The following is a 21,336-nucleotide window of genomic DNA, read 5'->3' as shown; positions in this document are numbered from 1 at the left end:
GGGTATGCACACATCTAACATGGAATGGATATGAGCAAGCACTCAATGAACATGAAATTTTGAAAATATGATCCTGTTTTGGAGATTAGGGTGGTCACTGGGAAGCTGTTAACTGTGAAAGTAGAGTTCATTTCCTTCCCATTCCAGGAGTTACTGGTGAGCTCTGAACGCCTAAGCACAAAGTAAGCTCTGATTTTGGGCCTTCCATTTGGTTAATAATGAAGATGGTCCAAGAAATATCTTAAAAAATAAAAGCTGTAATGCACTATTTAATATGCCTAGCTCAGTATATTGTAGACAAATGAAAGTACTGGGCATACATCACATCTTTTAAAAGTATCTGTTTTATAAAAAATGTTAGATATTCTTGCAATCACTTGATAATCTTTGCTAAAGTCAACATACCATAATTTAAAAACAACTAGTTACAATTATTTTGGCAGCCTGTCTGCATGCAATTCACAAAACAAGCTGTGCTTAAACTGTTTTTAATATTGGGCAATACAAAGTTAAGACTCTATGTTAAAATATTTGAGGTCATGAGATTTTACTTTAAAAGCCAAAGAAAACAAGCTAAATATCTAATAATGTCATACTTTACCTTGTAATGCTATTCTCATTGCTATTATATAGAGGAGAACCTAATTTTTGAATTTTATCAAGTTAGTAAACTATTATAAAAAATACAAAGTCTTAACAGACAAGCTAGGGAGGCCAATAAAACCAAAAAAGAACTGGCCTCTATTAAAATGGTCAGATAATCTAAAGAAAATCAAGAGCACAACGATGCTTCAAGTATCATTCTGGTGAACAGATCTAGTAAAAGTAAAGATTATTTCAACTCAGAAAAAATAACCACTTAGCAGAGATGAATGGGAAGTTTTCCCTCATGAGTGTGAAAGCCCCAGCCACCACCACCTTTAGAAATTAACCTTTTAAATTAAAAATAAATGTCTGACCATTCACTTTTTTTCCTCCTCGATACAAGTCGTATCTGAAGGCAACGAACAGAGACAACGCCAACCAGAGCCTGGAAAAATCAGTGGATAGTTATAATGAATCTGGTAAAGTCAGTGAATGCCTGTGTCACCAGAGCCCAAAACAGACCGAAACCTAGACCTCAGAGTCAGGTTGATCAACTAAAGATCAGTGTCTAATATGCCTTATACCATTCATAATTTTACTGCAGACAAATCACTGGACAAGAAACCTGGCTCACTGATCAGCCAGGACTAATGTTAGGTCAGCTGGTTCCCCTCTTTTTAATCTTATCCCCAGAAACTGTATTCACCACAGCCCAAGAGAGAACATATCTGGAGGAGAGGAGCCATGATATTTCCTACTATGTTCAGACACAGGAAAATCTAATTTGAATCGGAATCCCTTGAGTATGTCCACTGAGAGCCAAAAGGGACTAACCTGGACATTGTTCTAATCTAAAAATCAGACACGAAAGGCTTCCCACAGAAACGGACAGAGACACTGTCTAACATAGCGAAGAAATCCATAAGACTAGCTAACTTGTAAAACTTAAACATCTTCACAAACTCTCTGAGTAGTCCAAAATCTACTTTTCCAAAAATACACATTAGGATTCTCACACAGTCTCTGACCCAGAACAAACTGAACTGTGGAGCATACCATGAGGTATGAACACAGGAAATGCAAACACCTCCTTTCCTCCCCCAATCTTCGTCCTCCAGAGATAAATGAAAAGTCTTCTGCAAGGCAAGAAAAAAATTACGATTGTGATTACCAAAAATTCAGGGACACTGTGAAATTCCAAAACTTACTTATGGGAAACTCCACCCAACGAACAGACCAACGAGTAAGAAACATCTATGGGACATACTCATTACATTCTAACAACATTTATGGATACTTTCAAAGTATTCTGTCTCACCCCAATCCCCACCAAGAACATCATGGTTCACAGACTGGCATTGAGCAATTTTGAGGTTTATGGAGAAAAATACAAGATTTAGCAATGTTAATTTTAAAACTCCACAATGGTATTTTCTGTGGATGAAAGTGGCGAGAGAATCATTGAGTTTAACACTTTTAAAATACTTTCTAATAGGTTCAGATAGATCAATATCCAGCTGATTGGATTTATATACAGTAAAAGCCTTATTTTATGAACTAATTGAGAATTGAACAGTCCATAAAATCAAAAAGTTCATAACATCGAACATCTGAAAATTACAATAGGTACAGTGCATAGTATACATAATGAACAATAATAAATGTATACAATAAAAATGATTTTTCTTTGAGAGAACGGAATCCCTTGCCATCAAATCTCTTAGTTTTTAACCCTGTACAATTCCTTGAACGTTGGTTGAAGGACTGAAGTTCATATTTGGCAGCAGGAACCTGGCTTAGACAGCAGAAAAATCGTTCATATAACCGATCATTCAGAAGATTGATGTTCATAAAATCAGGGTTCTACTGTATGGTTACATCTATTGATAAGTGATAAATTCTGCTGACAAGCTGGATAAGCTAGATGCATTTTATCCACCTGGTAACTCTTTTTTAGTCCTACAATTTCTTCGCTCTACATGGTTAACAGCTTTGTTTTTAAAAGTTAAACAGAGAAAGACAGTTCTAAATTAAGTATGGAAGAAGAAGCCCTTGCTAACCTGGGATGTCTGGGTGGGAGTCTCTTATATTATTAGGGTCACATACTCTCCCTTTACAGGACTAGACTGTAGAGAACTATGATAACACCACTATGCTAAAGAACTGATCAAAAGTGAGGTTACAAAAATATCACAGCTATTTCCACAGTGGGCGAGTTAGCTGCTCTGCAGCAAATTCACATCTCCTGTTTCTAGTATCTTCAGATAAAGACACTGTCTGCTATCCAACCAATAAGATACACATTACCAGACCACCCACACAGACAGACAACCATTTGTTAGGCCACAATCTTAAAATGAGTCTAGCATCAGAAATTTATAAATCTCCCGCAAAAGATTCATACAATCAAGGAACAAATATGCAACTTCCTGGTGGAGGGACTTTGGAGACAGAGGAGGAAGGTGAAGGGGGAACATCAAGAAAACATATGAAAACATGCAGACAAGTAGCAAGTGAAGGTTGTTTTGTTTTGCGAACTCTTAAAATGAAAATCATGATGCAGAACGTACTATATGTCTGATAGGCTATATTACACAACAAACCATCTCACTGCTGTGTTTGAAAGACACTTCTACTCTGGTGACAATGCCATTTTGTTCATGACTTTGGAACATCCAACGTAGGGCTGGACTTGCATTACCAGATATCATAGTTCAGGGCAACTATGCCTGAATTCCCCCTCTGTGGTCTACCAATGGCACCCAACTCTAGGCTGCTGGCTCTTTAGCCATCACCTCCCTTGGGTAGAGATCCACACCTCTTGCCCTCCTGCCTGGGGATTTTCCAGGCTCCACAATTCCCTGCCCACACTGTGATTTCCCCAGCAAGCCAGACTGCCTAAACAGGCCAGCATCTGTGCGCTTCTTTCTCTTTTCAGCACTATGAACAATGTAACTGTCAGCAGTTACACGTTACCATACAGCTCCCTGTAAGCAAGCACATTTATTTGTAAGGTGAAAGCATTGCAGAGAAAAATATTAATAAAAACAAAAGAACCTACACACATGCTAATAAGCAGATACGACCTATACCTGCTGATGGGGGACCCACAGTTTAAAGGTTTGGCTGCCCCTTGAACAGCTTGAGTCATGTGCTGCCCCTTCCCCCCGGGAGATGTACCCTCAATCTCCCCTCCCAGAAAGCAGTGGCCCCTCCCTGAAGCTCCCAGGTGTTGCTCCTGCCTCTCCCCATGGCACGCAGCTTGCTGGGTCTGGCAGCTGCCGGCAGGGAGGAGGGATCTGGCTGCACCATGTGGCTGAGCGGGGGGTGGAAAAAACTGGCAGAAGTTGGGGAGAGGGCACGTGACCCTACATGCTCCCCCACACATCGCCTCTGTTAATAAACTTACTAAAGGTCACACCTGAAGGGCTTTGGAAGGAATCAGTCCTTCAAACTCCACCAAGGGTTTTTTCTGTGGTTACAAGTTCATAACAGCCTAAGCTCACAATTAGCACAACCACGAATAATTCAGTCTTTCCTTTATACAGGTTGGGCCTTTGATCTTCAGATTCCAAGAACAGGTGATCAGCAAACAAAGCAGAATGTGAAGAATTACAAAGGAATCTTACAAAACTGGGTGACTGGGCAACAAAATGGCAGATGAAATTCAATGTTGATAATGAAATCGGCCACTGTTGGAAGATTGAACACCGAGCTTGATGGACTATTGGTCTGACCCAGGATGATCATTCTTATGTTCTTATGACAATGGTACACTCCTCAGGGCGCAGCTTCAAAAGGCTAGACTTTTTTTTGCATAAGCAGGGGGTAGGAAATTTGCATTCACCTCCCCCTACAGAATCATAGAATCATAGAATATCAGGGTTGGAAGGGACCCCTGAAGGTCATCTAGTCCAACCCCCTGCTCGAAGCAGGACCAATTCCCAGTTAAATCATCCCAGCCAGGGCTTTGTCAAGCCTGACCTTAAAAACTTCCAAGGAAGGAGATTCCACCACCTCCCTAGGCAACGCATTCCAGTGTTTCACCACCCTCTTAGTGAAAAAGTTTTTCCTAATATCCAATCTAAACCTCCCCCACTGCAACTTGAAGCCATTACTCCTCGTTCTGTCATCTGCTACCATTGAGAACAGTCTAGAGCCATCCTCTTTGGAACCCCCTTTCAGGTAGTTGAAAGCAGCTATCAAATCCCCCCTCATTCTTCTCTTCTGCAGGCTAAACAATCCCAGCTCCCTCAGCCTCTCCTCATAAGTCATGTGTTCTAGACCCCTAATCATTTTTGTTGCCCTTCGCTGGACTCTCTCCAATTTATCCACATCCTTCTTGTAGTGTGGGGCCCAAAACTGGACACAGTACTCCAGATGAGGCCTCACCAATGTCGAATAGAGGGGGACGATCACGTCCCTCGATCTGCTCGCTATGCCCCTACGTATACATCCCAAAATGCCATTGGCCTTCTTGGCAACAAGGGCACACTGCTGACTCATATCCAGCTTCTCGTCCACTGTCACCCCTAGGTCCTTTTCCGCAGAACTGCTGCCTAGCCATTCGGTCCCTAGTCTGTAGCGGTGCATTGGATTCTTCCGTCCTAAGTGCAGGACCCTGCACTTATCCTTACTGAACCTCATCAGATTTCTTTTGGCCCAATCCTCCAATTTGTCTAGGTCCTTCTGTATCCTATCCCTCCCCTCCAGCGTATCTACCACTCCTCCCAGTTTAGTATCGTCCGCAAATTTGCTGAGAGTGCAATCCACACCATCCTCCAGATCATTTATGAAGATATTGAACAAAACCGGCCCCAGGACCGACCCCTGGGGCACTCCACTTGACACCGGCTGCCAACTAGACATGGAGCCATTGATCACTACCCGTTGAGCCCGACAATCTAGCCAGCTTTCTACCCACCCTATAGTGCATTCATCCAGCCCATACTTCCTTAACTTGCTGACAAGAATACTGTGGGAGACCGTGTCAAAAGCTTTGCTAAAGTCAAGAAACAATACATCCACTGCTTTCCCTTCATCCACAGAACCAGTAATCTCATGATAAAAGGCGATTAGATTAGTCAGGCATGACCTTCCCTTGGTGAATCCATGCTGGCTGTTCCTGATCACTTTCCTTTCATGCAAGTACTTCAAGATTGATTCTTTGAGGACCTGCTCCATGATTTTTCCAGGGACTGAGGTGAGGCTGACTGGCCTGTAGTTCCCAGGATCCTCCTTCTTCCCTTTTTTAAAGATTGGCACTACATTAGCCTTTTTCCAGTCATCCGGGACTTCCCCGGTTCGCCACGAGTTTTCAAAGATAATGGCCAATGGCTCTGCAATCACAGCCGCCAATTCCTTCAGCACTCTCGGATGCAACTCGTCCGGCCCCATGGACTTGTGCACGTCCAGCTTTTCTAAATAGTCCCTAACCACCTCTATCTCCACAGAGGGCTGGCCATCTCTTCCCCATTTTGTGATGCCCAGCGTAGCAGTCTGGGAGCTGTCCTTGTTAGTGAAAACAGAGGCAAAAAAAGCATTGAGTACATTAGCTTTTTCCACATCCTCTGTCACTAGGTTGCCTCCCTCATTCAGTAAGGGTCCCACACTTTCCTTGGCTTTCTTCTTGTTGCCAACATACCTGAAGAAACCCTTCTTGTTACTCTTGACATCTCTCGCTAGCTGCAGCTCCAGGTGCGATTTGGCCCTCCTGATTTCATTCCTACATGCCCGAGCAATATTTTTATACTCTTCCCTGGTCATATGTCCAACTTCATGAAGTTACATGAAACCCAGCCTACAATAACACATAACCTTTGCATTTAATACAATGGACTCCAAAGATACTTAAACTTAATTCAGTAAGGTTTTTCAAGGATATTGCAGGAAATTGCATATCTATCACATCAGAACCGTACTGTTGATTATCAAATATACTTTATTTCTCTTGGGCTTGTTTTCTAAATTCGTCATGCACCACACACTCCAATAAGGCCCCTGCACTGGTCACTGGCCTTGCTGCCTAGGTCGTGCCATAGAAGTCAATGAGGCCTCAGGTGTCCAGTCGCACCGGTGGAATCTCAGTGAGGGGTGACCTTCTGGTGACTATCGTGGAGCCATCGCAGCCTGGGTCTACTTGCTGACTGTCACCGCCAGAGACTAGTGCTTGGAGTGGGAGGATTGGTGCCAGTATAAGGGGGATCGGTATCATGACGGGAGCATTCCCACGGGGCATGCGACCGAGATCTGTGCCGAGAGGACGACCAGCGGGAGGGCAAACGGTGCTGGTAGTATGAAGACCGGTGCCTCCTCCTAGGTGATCCGCGCTGAGATGGCAGGAATCATGAATGCAGTGCCGGTGACTGAGGGTGAACCCAGAGGATCTGGGCTGTGACGACGGAGATCTGTGACGCGGAGATGGAGAGCACTGCCTCGGCTCGGGGGATCGGCAGCACTCCACTGCCCCCCTGGGGGTGGAGGGTGGTATTCAAGGCTGGCTTTCCCTTGTAGGGAGACTTTGATGTTTCCTGTGGCATGGGCGGAGGCCTCTGCTCTCTCAGTGCCAGGGGAGCTTGGGAAGGCATCAATGTCGCCACAAGTTTGGGTCCCCTATGACTCCTGAGTTGGTGGTGGATCCTTTAAGGGATTAAGGGCCCCGACCAGGGAGGCACATCCACTTGGCTCTGGAGTGGCTGGGCAGCCCAAACTGTGTCCTTTGCCCGATGCCCCATGGCCTTTCTTGCACGGTGCCGGGGAGCCCTGATTTTTAGCTTTCTTTCTGGGCACGAGTGATGGGGAGTGGTGCCAGGTGGAACCCAGTGCCATGGGTTCACTGCGCACCAAGGCCAAGATACTAGGAGTTAAGTCTTGGTGGGAATGGCTCTGAAGCCAGATGAAGGGCAGCCTCCATGAGGAGAGCCCTCAACCAACTATCCCACTCTTTCTGAGTTCTGGGCCAAGATTTTTTTACAAATACAACACTTGTCCTTCAAATGTGATTCCCCCAAGCACTTGAGGCAGCTGCTGTGGCGGTCACTTACAGGCATAGGCCTGTCACAGTCCACACAGGGCTTAAGCCCTGGCGACCAAGGCATGCCCCGCTTGGGGCGAAGTCACTGCTGGGACTCTAACTTCTAACTACACTTAACTACTTAACACTAACTACTATAAACAACTATTTACGAGGCCCTAAGGCTCGAAGTCAGAAGAGACAAAACTGCTAGTCCTTGCTATGCAAGGAAAGGCACTCCGACTAATCACCATGGGTGGTAAGAAGGAATTGAGAGGGCGCAGAGCTGGCGGTGCCTGATATACCGACACATGAACACGGAACTCAAGGGGGCGCCATATCCGACTCTACGGGTACCGCTAAGGCATAAATCTCCGACGACCATGCACATGGGCACACGCACACCTAGAACGGAATTGACATGAGCAAGCACTCGAAGAAGAAAATCAGGTTACTTAATTAGTTGCCTAAGTATGGAACCTTAGGTTAAATATTTTAGCCTTTGATTATGGCTTGGGATAACAATGTCCCTTCCTTATTACTGTTTCTTTTAGAACAAGCAAAAGAGAATGCCCTATCCTACACTGCCTGTGACAATGAACAATTCTAAAGAGAAGTGCTGTGTAACAACCCGCCACAGTCAAGAATGCCATTTCTGCATTGCCTTCCCACCAATTTCAAGAGGTAGGACCCAAATGATAATTAAAGACATTAATATGAGTATTACAAACCCTTCTGGGTAAGATGGACTCCTGTTACTATATACTTAACTACAAGGAAAGAAACTGACACCCAATGCAGCAGGGCTTTCCCATAACAAACCAATCCCAGAAAAAACTGCTTAACATACCATTGCCAGTATTAGACACCCCCATGGAAAGAAACAAAGGACACTAGGGAATTCTTATGTTCTTTTTCCTAAGCATGACTCTCCAACGTTTCCAATGCAACACAGGAGTCACACTTTCAATTTATTCTACATCTTCCTCTCCACATTTTGTGCTGTATTTTGTATTTAATTTGCTTCTAAGAAAGTATGCAAAAGCAAGATATCACCAAAGCTGCTATTTCTGTAAGAGGGGGTTCCAAATAATCATTTCTAGATATAAAAATACTACAAATTATTTAAATGCAAACCAAAACAAGTATCAGGACCTAATTAAGTCAATTGAAATATCACTTTTACAGACCACTTTTACAGATAATTTAAGACAAATGTTTGTACATGCAGAATAAGCTTAAATTGAAAGAGCAATCTCAATCAAGATAATATTTACATTTAAATAACATTTTAAAATAAATATTTTCAACTCTCTTCATTTAATAAATTAATTTTTATTTGGTGTGGGTATGAACATGTGTGCAAAAATGTGTCTAGTTTCTGGCATAGGCATTTATAGAAAATTCCTGAATGCATTTTGCCTGGGGAGATTGTTTTGTCTTGGTTTGGTAATAATAAGCCAAGTTTAATTTTTGATCATTTTAAAACATCTTTTCATCAGTTCAAAAGTTACTAAAGAAATTTTAGGAATGGTAAGGCTCAAGTTCACTGCCATTTGTTTTCAAAACTTTTGAGTGCCCTTTGTGAAATCTAGTGAATTTCATGTTTTACTAAACCTAATAGAATTTTGAAAATGAGGTCCTGCTTTCCTGTTTGTGATGGTATAGGCCTAACCACTAGAGAAAGATCACAATTAAACATGGTATCTATAGTGAAGTGTAAAGCAGCTCCTAACTTAGATGTAAAAGTGTAAAGAAAAATGTATGTATATTTTGTGCGTTTTACAGCAATATTTGTCTCCAGCAGAGGGCCAGTAATATGCTATCAAGGGTTTGTAGATTTTTACCAAAGAAGGCAGTAAACACTACTTCCACTACAAAGAACTAAATGATCAAATACTAAATCCAAATTAAAATACAATCCACACCTATATGTTATTGCTCCTCAGGCTCAACAACTCAAAACCTCTGACCAGTGCAGTCAACAATTAAAAACTGAGAGCTGCTTAAGATGCTAGACCACTACCTAAAATACCAGTATACATGTCATTGGGAAGAACAAACCAAAGACACCAACAAACTGGACTGCTACAGATCATACACAGAACTATCACAACCAGGTAGCTAACTACCTCATCACAATGAAATTTGCAAAACTAAGACAGACTTTCCCCAACTGCAGAATCAGTGACCACAAACTGAAATATGGAATTCGTGGAAAGCGGGACGCAAAAAACATAGTCTAAATGTGGAAAGGAGTGACTATGCACACAATGGGACACAGGGGGAACTGAAATGGACACACTTTCTACTCCAATACCCCAAATACGAAGAAGCGTGAGAAAGAAATTTCCTCAAATTATCAGGAATCATTAAAAGACATCTCATCAGAAAATGATGAGGAAAACAATTGTGCCCGACTCTGGGAGAAAGGAGATATGGCATTGTATTACACAGTCACCTATACCATGTCAGGAATAGACTATAAATGGATACAGGGGATCAAATGCAGACATAGTGTGTAACCCTATCATGGGGTAGGTTGTGTCTGCCTCTGACAGATACCCGAGGGCCTCTCTTGCCCTCTGACAAAACTTGCATAGATTGTTATGCCTATAAAGTCTCTTGAATTGTTATATTTATGGCACCAAGCTGAAAGAAAGGTTCAAGTGATTTCCCTCTCTCTACAGAGCATCCTCATTTTTCTGGGTATTGTTGTACCATGCCTCTCAGAAATCACTTTTATATCACAGGCTCATTAAATACTTCTTTCTGGAGAGTACATTTTTCGCTTCTGAAATGCACTGAATTGCATCAAATATCTGATTTTGTTTTTAAAATGTTGACTATTCTTATTCCAACTAAAATGTAAGAGGTTGCCTAGAACTTTCTGGCACCCACTGAATGTGAATAGTAAATATTTTTAGTTCCTTAGAGTTGATGTCACCTCAATATTTGATTATACAAGTATCTCACCATACCACAACACAATCAACATCTCAATAAAGCAATGCCTATATTTAGTATTTTAGAATACACTCATGCCTGGAATTTTCAATGGAACCTAAAGGAATTACAATGGGATTTGGGTGCTTAACTTCTTTAGGCTCCTTTTAAAATCTCAGCCTATAATTTAAAAAGTGAAAAATATCACAACACTTAGATAAGTAAAACATTTTTAAAATTCAAAAAACTCATGTTTATAAACAGTGCTTCTATAGTCCTTTACATATTCAAAAGTACCTTACAAGCAGTGGGTAAAATCCTGGCCCAAATGAATTCAGTGGTAAAACTCTCGACTATTTTACCAATTATCAATAACAGTGCTTCCTCGCCCAAATATAAACAACAACAAAATGAACACATGGGAAAAAATGCATATATGGTCTTTTTCAGTTTTTCTGAAAGCCTCTCTACTGACAAAATGCTTGTAGGCAATGTCATGGAGGTTGCTACCCCTGGCTCAAAGTTACTTCTACTTCTGCTATAGTAGTAGTAAAAAGTTAACTTCACAGCAGCCCATCAGGGTTCAGCCCCCCACTCACTGGGGCATAATTTGAAACTGAGGCATAGCCTCCATCCAAAATACTTTACAGCAATCATTCTCAAACTTTTGTACTGGTGACCCGTTTCACACAGCAAGCCTCTGAGTGCGACCCCCTTATAAATTAAAAACACTTAAATATATTTAACACCATTATAAATGCTGAGGGCAAAGAGGATTTGGGGTGGAGGCTGACATCTTGCGACCCCCCCCCACGTAATAACCTTGCAACCCCCTGAGGGGTCGTGACTCCCAGTTTGAGAACCCCTGCTTTACAGCATCCAGTATGATGTACTGCAGGAATGCTATGGAGTTAAGTTATTTCTGAAGCAAGTCCGCTATAAAAAAGTTTGCTGTAACTGCTATATGAATATACAAAAATTGTTGAAGATCACAAAGCTGTCCCAGATCACAGAAAAAAGCTGTTTTTTCATACTTTTCATATTTTTGTATCCATCCCCTTTCATATCTACAGATACTATCTATGGGATAGATTGTAGGCTACAAATTAACTCATATTTGCACACACAGGTTTAAGGATGTGGAACAATTTATAATATTTTTCATCAGATATACAGGAATATTTGATTGTACTGTCTAATCAGTGTTTGTCCATTTCAGTTTCTCCCCCAAACAGGAATATTAATGCCCCCTAACTCTATCTTTAGCCTCCAGAAGTTTCTGGCATCCTTTGAATTTTTGTAAACAAAAAACCTGGCAGTATACTCGACTGAGAACTTGGCAGAGTGCATTATGGCAATTTTCAAATCCAGTTCATTGAGCTCATTTTTCATGTTAGAGAATCTATCCTTTTTTCTGAGAGCACTGGGGTAAGGAGGAGGCCCATTTTCCTAACAGGGAAGTTTCCCCATGTTCCACAATCTTCAGCCTCATCTTTTTCATACCCAGATTTCCACAAGGCAGAAACAATTCTATGCATCTCATTTGCTTCTGTTTTAGAAACAGGAGGCTTCCTAACCAAATCAGGCAGACAAGATCCCAAATTTCATGGTTCAGCAAACCATCACGTGGAAATCTATTTAATAAACTAAAATAAAAAAAATAAAAATCACCTCTCTGCTTCACCAGAGATCTCAACTGGCTTAAATTCTTTGTGTTTGATATTCTTCCATCTTATCCATGCACATTTAAGCTTATTTACATTTTCACATTGCATCATGTCACGGGCATGTATTTCAGGTCAGTAACCTGAAAATCAAGTCCTTGGATGTTCACCGAAGTGTCTGATTTTTTTCTTCTACAGTCCCAAACTATCTTGCAATCCAGTCAATTTGAATGTGTAGTCACTGCAGCCTTTTTATAACTGATGTTTAAGTAATATCAATAATCAGACAAAGATACATATCTATCTTATACACCAAAGACTGGGGGGAGAGGGGAAATAAATTCTTCCTGTTTTCAGAAAGCTTGTCCAGGGAATCAATTTGTCCTACAGAAGGTAAAAATAGAGGAAGGTTTCCATACTTCTCACTTTGTAAAAGCAAAATAAACTTTTCAGGTATACTCAATCATGCTCAAAGCAGTCAATGTTTCCAGAGCTCAAACACCAGAACAAAGTATAAAAGAACTTTGTGTGATCTGGGACAGCTTTGTGATCTTCAACAATTTTGTATATTCATATAGTAGTTACAGCAACATTTTTTATGCTTTAGGTCTCATCACTTCAACTGATGCTGAACAAATATTTTAAGAGAATTATATTCAATAAATTTTGTATCAAAATTTAAGTTTAGCAAAAATAAACTTAAAAAAATATCAATAGAAATGTCTCCTTGTATTTTTATTCAAGTTTCAATTTTTTTAAGGAAAAAAAAACCAACACCTTACAGTGTTTGCAACCCAAACATCGATTCATTGTGCTAGTGCATAAAAATCAAAGTGGAACTGACTGTAACAAAAGATAAAACTGACCAGACTATTTTTATTGTCCAAGTCAAGCAAAGTTTAAACAGTAGGCAACGAATTCTGAATTACTAAATTGTGAAATTACAATTGAATTACTAAATTTTGTGAAATTACAAGTGAACAAAAAAGGATACTGCAAACAAAATGCACTATTTTCACAACTGTAGTTCATTTTTATGATACTTCATAACATATTAGTAAACTTTACTTTAAGACTCTTTCCATTGTCATGAATGGAAGCAGGAATAAATCCACACTGAGCTATTATATCTTGCCCGCGGGGTTGAGGAAAGACCATTTTTATCCAACAAAATGTGAGAATTAGAAAAATGCAGAAGAGGAAGATTCTGCTTTAAAACTAAAAGCATTTTATAACCTAGAAATATTTATATTAAAAGGATCAATTTTTAGTATTTTTACACAAGAGTTTCTCTTAAGATTTAGAACAACAACAGAATATATCGTCCCAGAAGGTGCTGGAATAAGTAAACAGATGCTATGAAACATCAAGGACCATGAAAAAAACATAATAACGTGACAAAATAGAACAGATATAATTAAGACCAGGAAAAAATATCACTAACACCCGTCGCTCATTTTCAACAGGAAACTGAAGCGACGTATACATTATGACTTAAACATGCACACAACGTACATATACACAAATTCCATTCTTCTTGAGAAGCAGAAAAAAAAAGTCTCTCTTTGGGCTAAAATTAACAAAAGTTCAACAGCCTGACAATATCACCATGCTGATTCACATACTTCTCAATTCAATTCAGTGTCACAGAAATGACTTTCTCAGAACCATTGTTGTATTTTTGATTTCACTTCTGATCAACAGGAAAAAAAAAAATGAAAAAGGACAAACAAAAACCAAGAAATGCATTCTCCCAACAGCTACACTTAAAAGTGCAAACATTTGGAGATGTTGACTCCTGTGTTCAATTGGCTCATGATGTCAGCTTCCACTGCCTCCTTATTAAATTTTCAAACAAGCACCTTCTTGCTTTTTCCCTTGCTTTCCTTGACCACATGCAAGGAGCACCCCATAAACTTCTGCCAAACGAACTCATTATCCTCCTTCAAACTCTCCTCTGTCATAATGCCTACAAAAACCTCAACAGTTAGAGCACTGGTGTGCTGAGACCACAGCCTATTATGCTGATCAATATGGTCTCATTGTTCCTTTATACTCCACCATCTGTAGTCTCTTGTCTTGTACGTAGATTGTAAACTTTTTGAGACAAGAACTGTCCTTTGTTTATACAGTGCCTAGCACAATGGGGTCCGGATCCACGATGAGGGCTCCTAGAAATGAATGCCAGGAACAAACTTTTCCCTTGGGCGGGTCATTCTATACAATGGGTTCATTACACATGTAGTACTGATCATCATTAGAGGCAAGATGCTGAACTTGATGGACCAGTAGTCTGATCCATGTTCCTAAAAGCTCTTCTGAAGTAATTCCCCTGAAGTATAGATATTATAGATAAAAATCAAACAGACAACCTTGTTTTAGAAAATGGACACAAGCTTGTACAAAGTGAAAACATACATTAAAACTTCAAAAAGTAAACTACTATTTTATTAAAAAACATCAGTAAATCAATAATGACAAAATAAAAATGGTAGCTGATTTTGTTGTTCTTCTTCTTTCGTATAGCTTGGGTAGGTAGCAACAACTACAAATTTATGAGGACGTATAATCATTGCTACGTTCACTTGGAGGTCGGTAAAACGATGTCCAGTGGCCAATTGACGACATTGGTATGTTGGTGGATTTGTACAAAACACAGACCACAAAACCCCCCAGCACTTAACAGAAGCACCGCATGAAGGTTGTCATTTTGTTAAGAGTGATTTATGGAGTGGACAAACTTAATTCCTAATTCAAATCAGAAGACATATGAAGTAATCTTTTATATGTTACAAAATAAACAAAAAAGTCTCTCTTGTTCTCTATCTCACTCACACAAACACAAACACGTGATGTTATAAAAGAATAATTTTCTCTCCCTCTTCATTCACCAAAGTTCTTTGAAGTTTTGCTTACCTTCTTTATCAGCAAATAACTGACTATCTGCAATGACTTTTGGCATCTCTGGATTGTAACGAGTTCCCTCTGGAAAAATCACAAGATACATCTGTGGGATTAAAAAAATATATATGCACATATTTTAAAAATCAGACATAGCAGATAATTTCTGAAAACATTAATACAATTTTGGCCTTACACATGAGATTAACATCACATGTCAGATACAGCTGCAAGTATTGGAAGAAAATGAACGCTCATTACAAAGCTACAGGAGGCTTACTTTAACCATGTCGCATACATAGCTGGTACATTTGTAATGCTACAGTTTAGGGTTTAAAACTATTTTCCATCATTAACCCAATTTTCAGGGTTTTATAAGTCTGCAGTGATTTAACAAATGTTAAGAGGAAAGATAAAAAAGCCACATATCAAAAGGAAGATTAGGAAATCAATTGAGGAAATAAACAGCAGGAGCAGCTGAGCTAAGAACAAAATTCCTGTTCTCATGTAATAATTTTTAGTAATATAGATAGTATTCAACTCAAAATACAGTGGCAGAATGAACTTTAAATATAACCTGTTTACTCTTTTCCACTGACATATCACAGAGGATCTAAACTGGATTTTCTCCGTTACTACTGATGTTATTTTTAACTTAAACTTTATCTCAGACTGCATAATCACCAGAAGTTCTATTAGTTGATCAAATATAAATTCCACAATGTTACATAAAAATGCTCCATACCTTTGATTGGATTTGCATTAAAAACATACATAATACGCATTGGAAATGCCATGTTATAGCAAATGTTAACTAGCATGAAATTAAACATGATTTGATTTTACTCAGTGTAAAAATCATGTCAGCCAGTTACGGTTAACCCAAATAGCCGATTTCTCTGGTGTCATAGCAGAGGTTGCTCTTGTGGAAAAAGATGTGAAGGAAGAAAACGTAGTGGCTTCGCAGATAGTGAAAGGAAGGTGTTCCATGCATAAGGGCAGTGGAGAAGAAGTTACGGAGAGGTTGGAATGAGAAGCTGATACCTGAGAGGACACGACTGGCATTTGTGGTATGAAGTCTTTGGAGGGAGAAGGGATGTGATACGAGACAGAAATAGACCATTATCAAAGGTCAAAGTTATGAAGGGCCCTAAATGGTAGGAAAAGAAGCTTAAGATTTATGCAGTGGAACTTAGTGAGAAAATGGAGGTGATATGGTCAGAGCAACATGCAAAAATCTTAGCAGCTACATTTTAAACTAACTGGAGGGACCAACTTGGGTGGTTTGCAAAAGTGTAGAGAAAGAGACAATATCTTGATTGCCATGAGAAAGATTTGAATAAGAAAACTTCAGCTGCATGGACGAGAAAAAAACAGGAAGGAATTTAAAGGCTGTAGATGAAGAAGTGACAGGACTTGGACACAGCCTGGACGTGTAGAGGAAAAGAGAGGGAGGAGTCAAAGATGACACCAGGCCAGAGTGACACTGAGTAGAGTAGTCATAGTATCATAGGACTGGAAGGACCCTCGATAGGTCATCTAGTCCAGTCCCCTGCACTGAGACAGGACTAAGTATTAGGCCATCTCTGAGAGGTGTTTATCTAACCTGTTCTTAAAAGCCTCCAAATCTCAGATATTCACAACCTCCCCGGGTAATTTATTCCAGTGCTTAACTACCCTTACAGTTAGGAAGTTTTTCCTAATGTGTAACCTAAATCTCCCTTACTGCAATTTAAGTCCCTTACTTCTTGTCCTGTCCTCTGTGGGTAAGAACTACAATTTATCACCCCTCCTTTTTATAACAATCTTTTACATACATTAAGGTTGTTATGTCCCCTCTCAGTCTTTTTTCCTCCAGACTAACCACACACAAATTTTTCAATCTTTCATAAGAACGTAAGAAAGCCATACTGGGTCAGACCAAAGGTCCATCTAGCCCAGTATCCTGTCTTCCAACAATGGCCAATGCCAGGTGTCTCACAGGGGATGAACAGAACAGGTAATCATCAAGTGATCCATCCCCTGTCGCCCATTGTCAGCTTCTAGCAAACAGAGGCTAGGGACATCGTCCCTGTCCATCCTGGCTAATAGCCATTGATGAACCTATCTTCCATGAAATTATCTAGTTCTTTTTTGAACCCTGTTATAGTCTTGGCCTTCACAACATCCTCTGGCAAGGAGTTCCACAGGTTGACTGTGCATTGTGTGAAAAAATACTTCCTATTATTTGTTTTAAACCTGCTGCCTATTAATTTCATTTGGTGACCCCTTGTTCTTGTGTTATGAGAAGTAGTAAACAACACTTCCTTATCTACTTTCTCTACACCAGTCATGATTTTATAGACCTCTATCATATCCCCCCTTAATCGTCTCTTTTCCAAGCTGAAAAGTCCCAGTCTTATTAATCTCTCCTTATATGGCAGCTGTTCCATACCCATAGTTTTTGTTGCCCTTTTCTGAACCTTTTCTAATTCCAATATATCTTTTTTGAGATGGGGCGACCACATCTGCATGCAGTATTCAAGATGTGAATGTATCATGGATTTATATAGAGGCAATATGATATTTTCTGTCTTATTATCTATCCCTTTCTTAATGATTCCCAACATTCTGTTCACTTTTTTGAACTGCTGCTGCACATTCAGTGGATATTTTCAGAGAGCTAGCCACAATGACTCCAAGATCTCTTTCTTGAGTGGTAAGAGCTAATTTAGACCCCATTGTTTTATATGTATTTATAGTTGGGATTATGTTTTCCAATGTGCACTACTTTGCTTTTATCAACACTTAATTTCATCTGCCATTTTGTTGCCCAGTCACCCAGTTTTGAGAGATTCTTTTGTAGCTCTTTGCAGTCTGCCTGGGACTTAACTATCTTGAGTAATTTTGTATCATCTGCAAATTTTGCAACCTCACCATTTGCCCCTTTTCCCAGATCATTTATGAATATATTAAATAGGACTGGGCCCAGTACAGACCCTTGGGGGGCACCACTATTTACCTCTCTCCATTCTGAAAACTGACCATTTAATTCCTACCCTTTGTTTCCTATCTTTTAACCAGTTACCAATCCATGAGAGGACCTTCCCTCTTATCCCATGACATCTTACATTGCTTAAGAGCCTTTGGTGAGGGACCTTGTCAAGGGCTTACTGAAAATCAAAGTACACTATATCCATTGGATCTCCCTTGTCCACATGGTTATTGACCCCCTCAAAGAATTCTAGTAGACTGGTGAGGCCTGATTTCCCTTTACAAAAACCATGCTGACTCTTCCCCAACATCTTATGTTCATCTATGTGTCTGACAATTTTGTTCTTTACTATAGTTTCAACCAATCTGCTCGGTACTGAAGTCAAGTTTACCGGCCTATAATTGCCGGGATCACCTTTGGAGCCCTTTTTAAAAATTGACGTCACATTAGCTATCCTCCAGTCATTTGGTAGAGAAGCTGATTTAAATGATAGGTTACAGACTACAGTTAGTAGTTCTTCAATTTCACATTTGAGTTCCTTCAGAACTCTTGGGTGAATACCATCTGGTCCTATTGACTTATTACTGTTTAGTTTATCAACTTATTCCAAAACCTCCTCTAACAACACCTCAATCTGGGACAGTTCCTCAGATTTGTCACCTGAAAAGAATGCCTCGGGTTTGGGAATCTCCCTCACATCTTGAGCCGTGAAGACTGATGCAAAGAATTCATTTAGTTTCTCTGCAATTGCCTTATCCTTGAGTGCTCCTTTAACATTTTGATGGTCCAGTGACCCCACTGGTTGTTTAGTAGGCTTCCTGCTTTTGATGTACTTAAACATTTTTGATGTACTTAAACATTTTTTTGCTATCACTTTCTGAGTCTTTGGCTAGCTGTTCTTCAAATTCATTTTTTGGCATTCCTAATTATATTTTTACATTTCATTTGCTAGAGTTTATGCTCCTGTGATAAATGAAGTGGGGGTAGCTCCCTTTTATGGACATGCAGCCAGGCAGTTAGCTGTAAAATCCCTCTTGGTGTCTGTTCTCTGCTTGCTTTACCTGTAAAGGGTTAACAAGCCTACAGGTAAAAGAGAAGGAGTGGGCACCTGACCAAAAGACCCAATGGGAAGGCCTGCAGATTTGGGAACTAACATCCTGTCAGGGACCATGAAACTTCTTTGGGAAGCTCATGGGGTGAGCCACTTAGTTGCCACCCCTTACCACCGTCAAATGAATGGCCTAGTGGAGAATTTTAATGGGACTTTGGGGGCCATGATACGTAAATTTGTGAATGAGCACTCCAATGATTGGGGACCTAGAGCTGCAGCAGTTGCTCTTTGCCTACAGGGCTGTACAACATCCCAGTTTGGGATTTCCACCCTTTGAACTTGTTTATGGCTACGAAGTTAAGGGGCCATTACAGTTGGTGAAGCAGCAATGGGGGTGGTGGTGGGGTGGTGGTTACATCTTCTCCAGAAACTAACATTTTGGACTTTGTAACCAACCTGCAAAACACTCTCAAAGACCCTCTAGCCCTTGCTCAAGAAACCCTACAGGATGCTCAACAAGAGCAAAAGGCCTGGAATGATAAACATGCCATCTTCATCATCTGAACCCATGGAAAAGAAGCCCTTGAGGAATTCCGTCATGAGTTCAACAATTTCCATCCCACCATCAACCTCAGCCTGGACCAGTCCACGCAAGAGATCACTTCCTGGACACTATGGTGCTAATAAGCGACGGTCACATAAACACCACCCTATACCGGAAACCTACTGACCGCTATTCCTTCCTACATGCCTCCAGCTTTCATCCAGACCACACCACATGATCCATTGTCTATAGTCAAGCTCTACGATACAACCACATTTGCTCTAACCCCTCAGACAGAGGCAAACACCTACAAGATCTCTATCAAGCATTCTTACAACTACAATACCCACCTGCTGAAGTGAAGAAACAGACTGACAGAGCCAGAAGAGTACCCAGAAGTCACCTACTACAGGACAGGCCCAACAAAGAAAATAACAGAACGCCACTAGCCATCACCGTCAGCCCCCAACTAAAACCTCTCCAACACATCATCAAGGATCTACAACCTATCCTGAAGGACGACCAATCACTCTCACAGATCTTGGGAGACAGGCCAGCCCTTGCTTACAGACAGCTCCCCAACCTGAAGCAAATACTCACCAGCAACCACACACCAAACAACAGAACCACTAACCCAGGAACCTATCCTTGCAACAAAGCCCATTGCCAACTGTGTCCACATATCTATTCAGGGGACTCCATCATAGGGCCTAATCACATCAGCCACACTATCAGAGGCTCGTTCACCTGCACATCTACCAATGTGATATATGCCATCACGTGCCAGCAATGCCCCTCTGCCATGTACATTGGTCAAACTGGACAGTCTCTACGTAAAAGAATAAATGGACACAAATCAGACATCAAGAATTATAACATTCAAAAACCAGTAGGAGAACACTTCAATCTATTTGGTCACTCGATTACAGACCTAAAAGTTGCAATTCTTCAACAAAAAAACTTCAAAAACAGACTCCAATGAGAGACTGCTGAATTGGAATTAATTTGCAAACTGGATACAATTAACTTAGGCTTGAATAGAGACTGGGAGTGGATGGGTCATTACACAAAGTAAAACTATTTCCCCATGTTTATTCCACCCCCCACTGTTCCTCAGATGTTCTTGTCAACTGCTGGAAATGGCCCACCTTGATTACCACTACAAAAGGTTTCCCCCCCTCCCACCGGTAATATCTAACCTTAAGTGATCACTCTCGTTACAGTGTGTATGGTAACACCCATTGTTTCATGTTCTCTATGTATATAAATCTCCCCACTGTATTTTCCACTGAATGCATCCGATGAAGTGAGCTGTAGCTCACGAAAGCTTATGCTCAAATAAATTTGTTAGTCTCTAAGGTGCCACAAGTACTCCTTTTCTTTTTGCGAATACAGACTAACATGGCTGCTACTCTGAAACCTTTGAAGTAGGTGACCAAGTCATGGTCCTGAAAATGCTCCAGGCCAATAAGCATCTTGGGAGGGGCCATTTATGGTCTGAGAGTGCCTGGGAGCCGTTAATTATCTCATAACATTCCCAGGCCCTACCTAAAGTATACCATGCTAATTCTCTAAAGCCCTTTTATTCCTCAGAAATTAAGGTTCTCCAGTTTACAGCCCAGGAAGGAGAGGACGCTGAGTGGCCGGAAGGAGTATACT

The 21,336-nt window shown here is 40.6% G+C and overlaps 1 protein-coding gene across 4 annotated transcripts in view; it reads right to left on the bottom strand.

Annotated features, from left to right (window-relative positions):
* Positions 1-21,336, bottom strand: part of AGPAT5 (1-acylglycerol-3-phosphate O-acyltransferase 5) — a 123,768-nt gene that overhangs the window by 42,362 nt on the left and 60,070 nt on the right. For all 4 annotated transcript variants that reach the window (XM_077812627.1, XM_077812628.1, XM_077812626.1 and 1 more), the window contains one exon: positions 15,124-15,214. In XM_077812627.1, coding sequence (XP_077668753.1) covers positions 15,124-15,214 — 91 coding nt within the window. The remainder of the gene's footprint in view (positions 1-15,123; positions 15,215-21,336) is intronic.

The sequence above is a fragment of the Eretmochelys imbricata genome, chromosome 3 (assembly GCF_965152235.1).
Source record: "Eretmochelys imbricata isolate rEreImb1 chromosome 3, rEreImb1.hap1, whole genome shotgun sequence".
Classification (NCBI taxonomy): domain Eukaryota; kingdom Metazoa; phylum Chordata; order Testudines; family Cheloniidae; genus Eretmochelys; species Eretmochelys imbricata.
The sequence above is the reverse complement of the archived record's forward strand: the minus strand, read 5'-3'. Positions and strand labels throughout refer to the sequence as shown.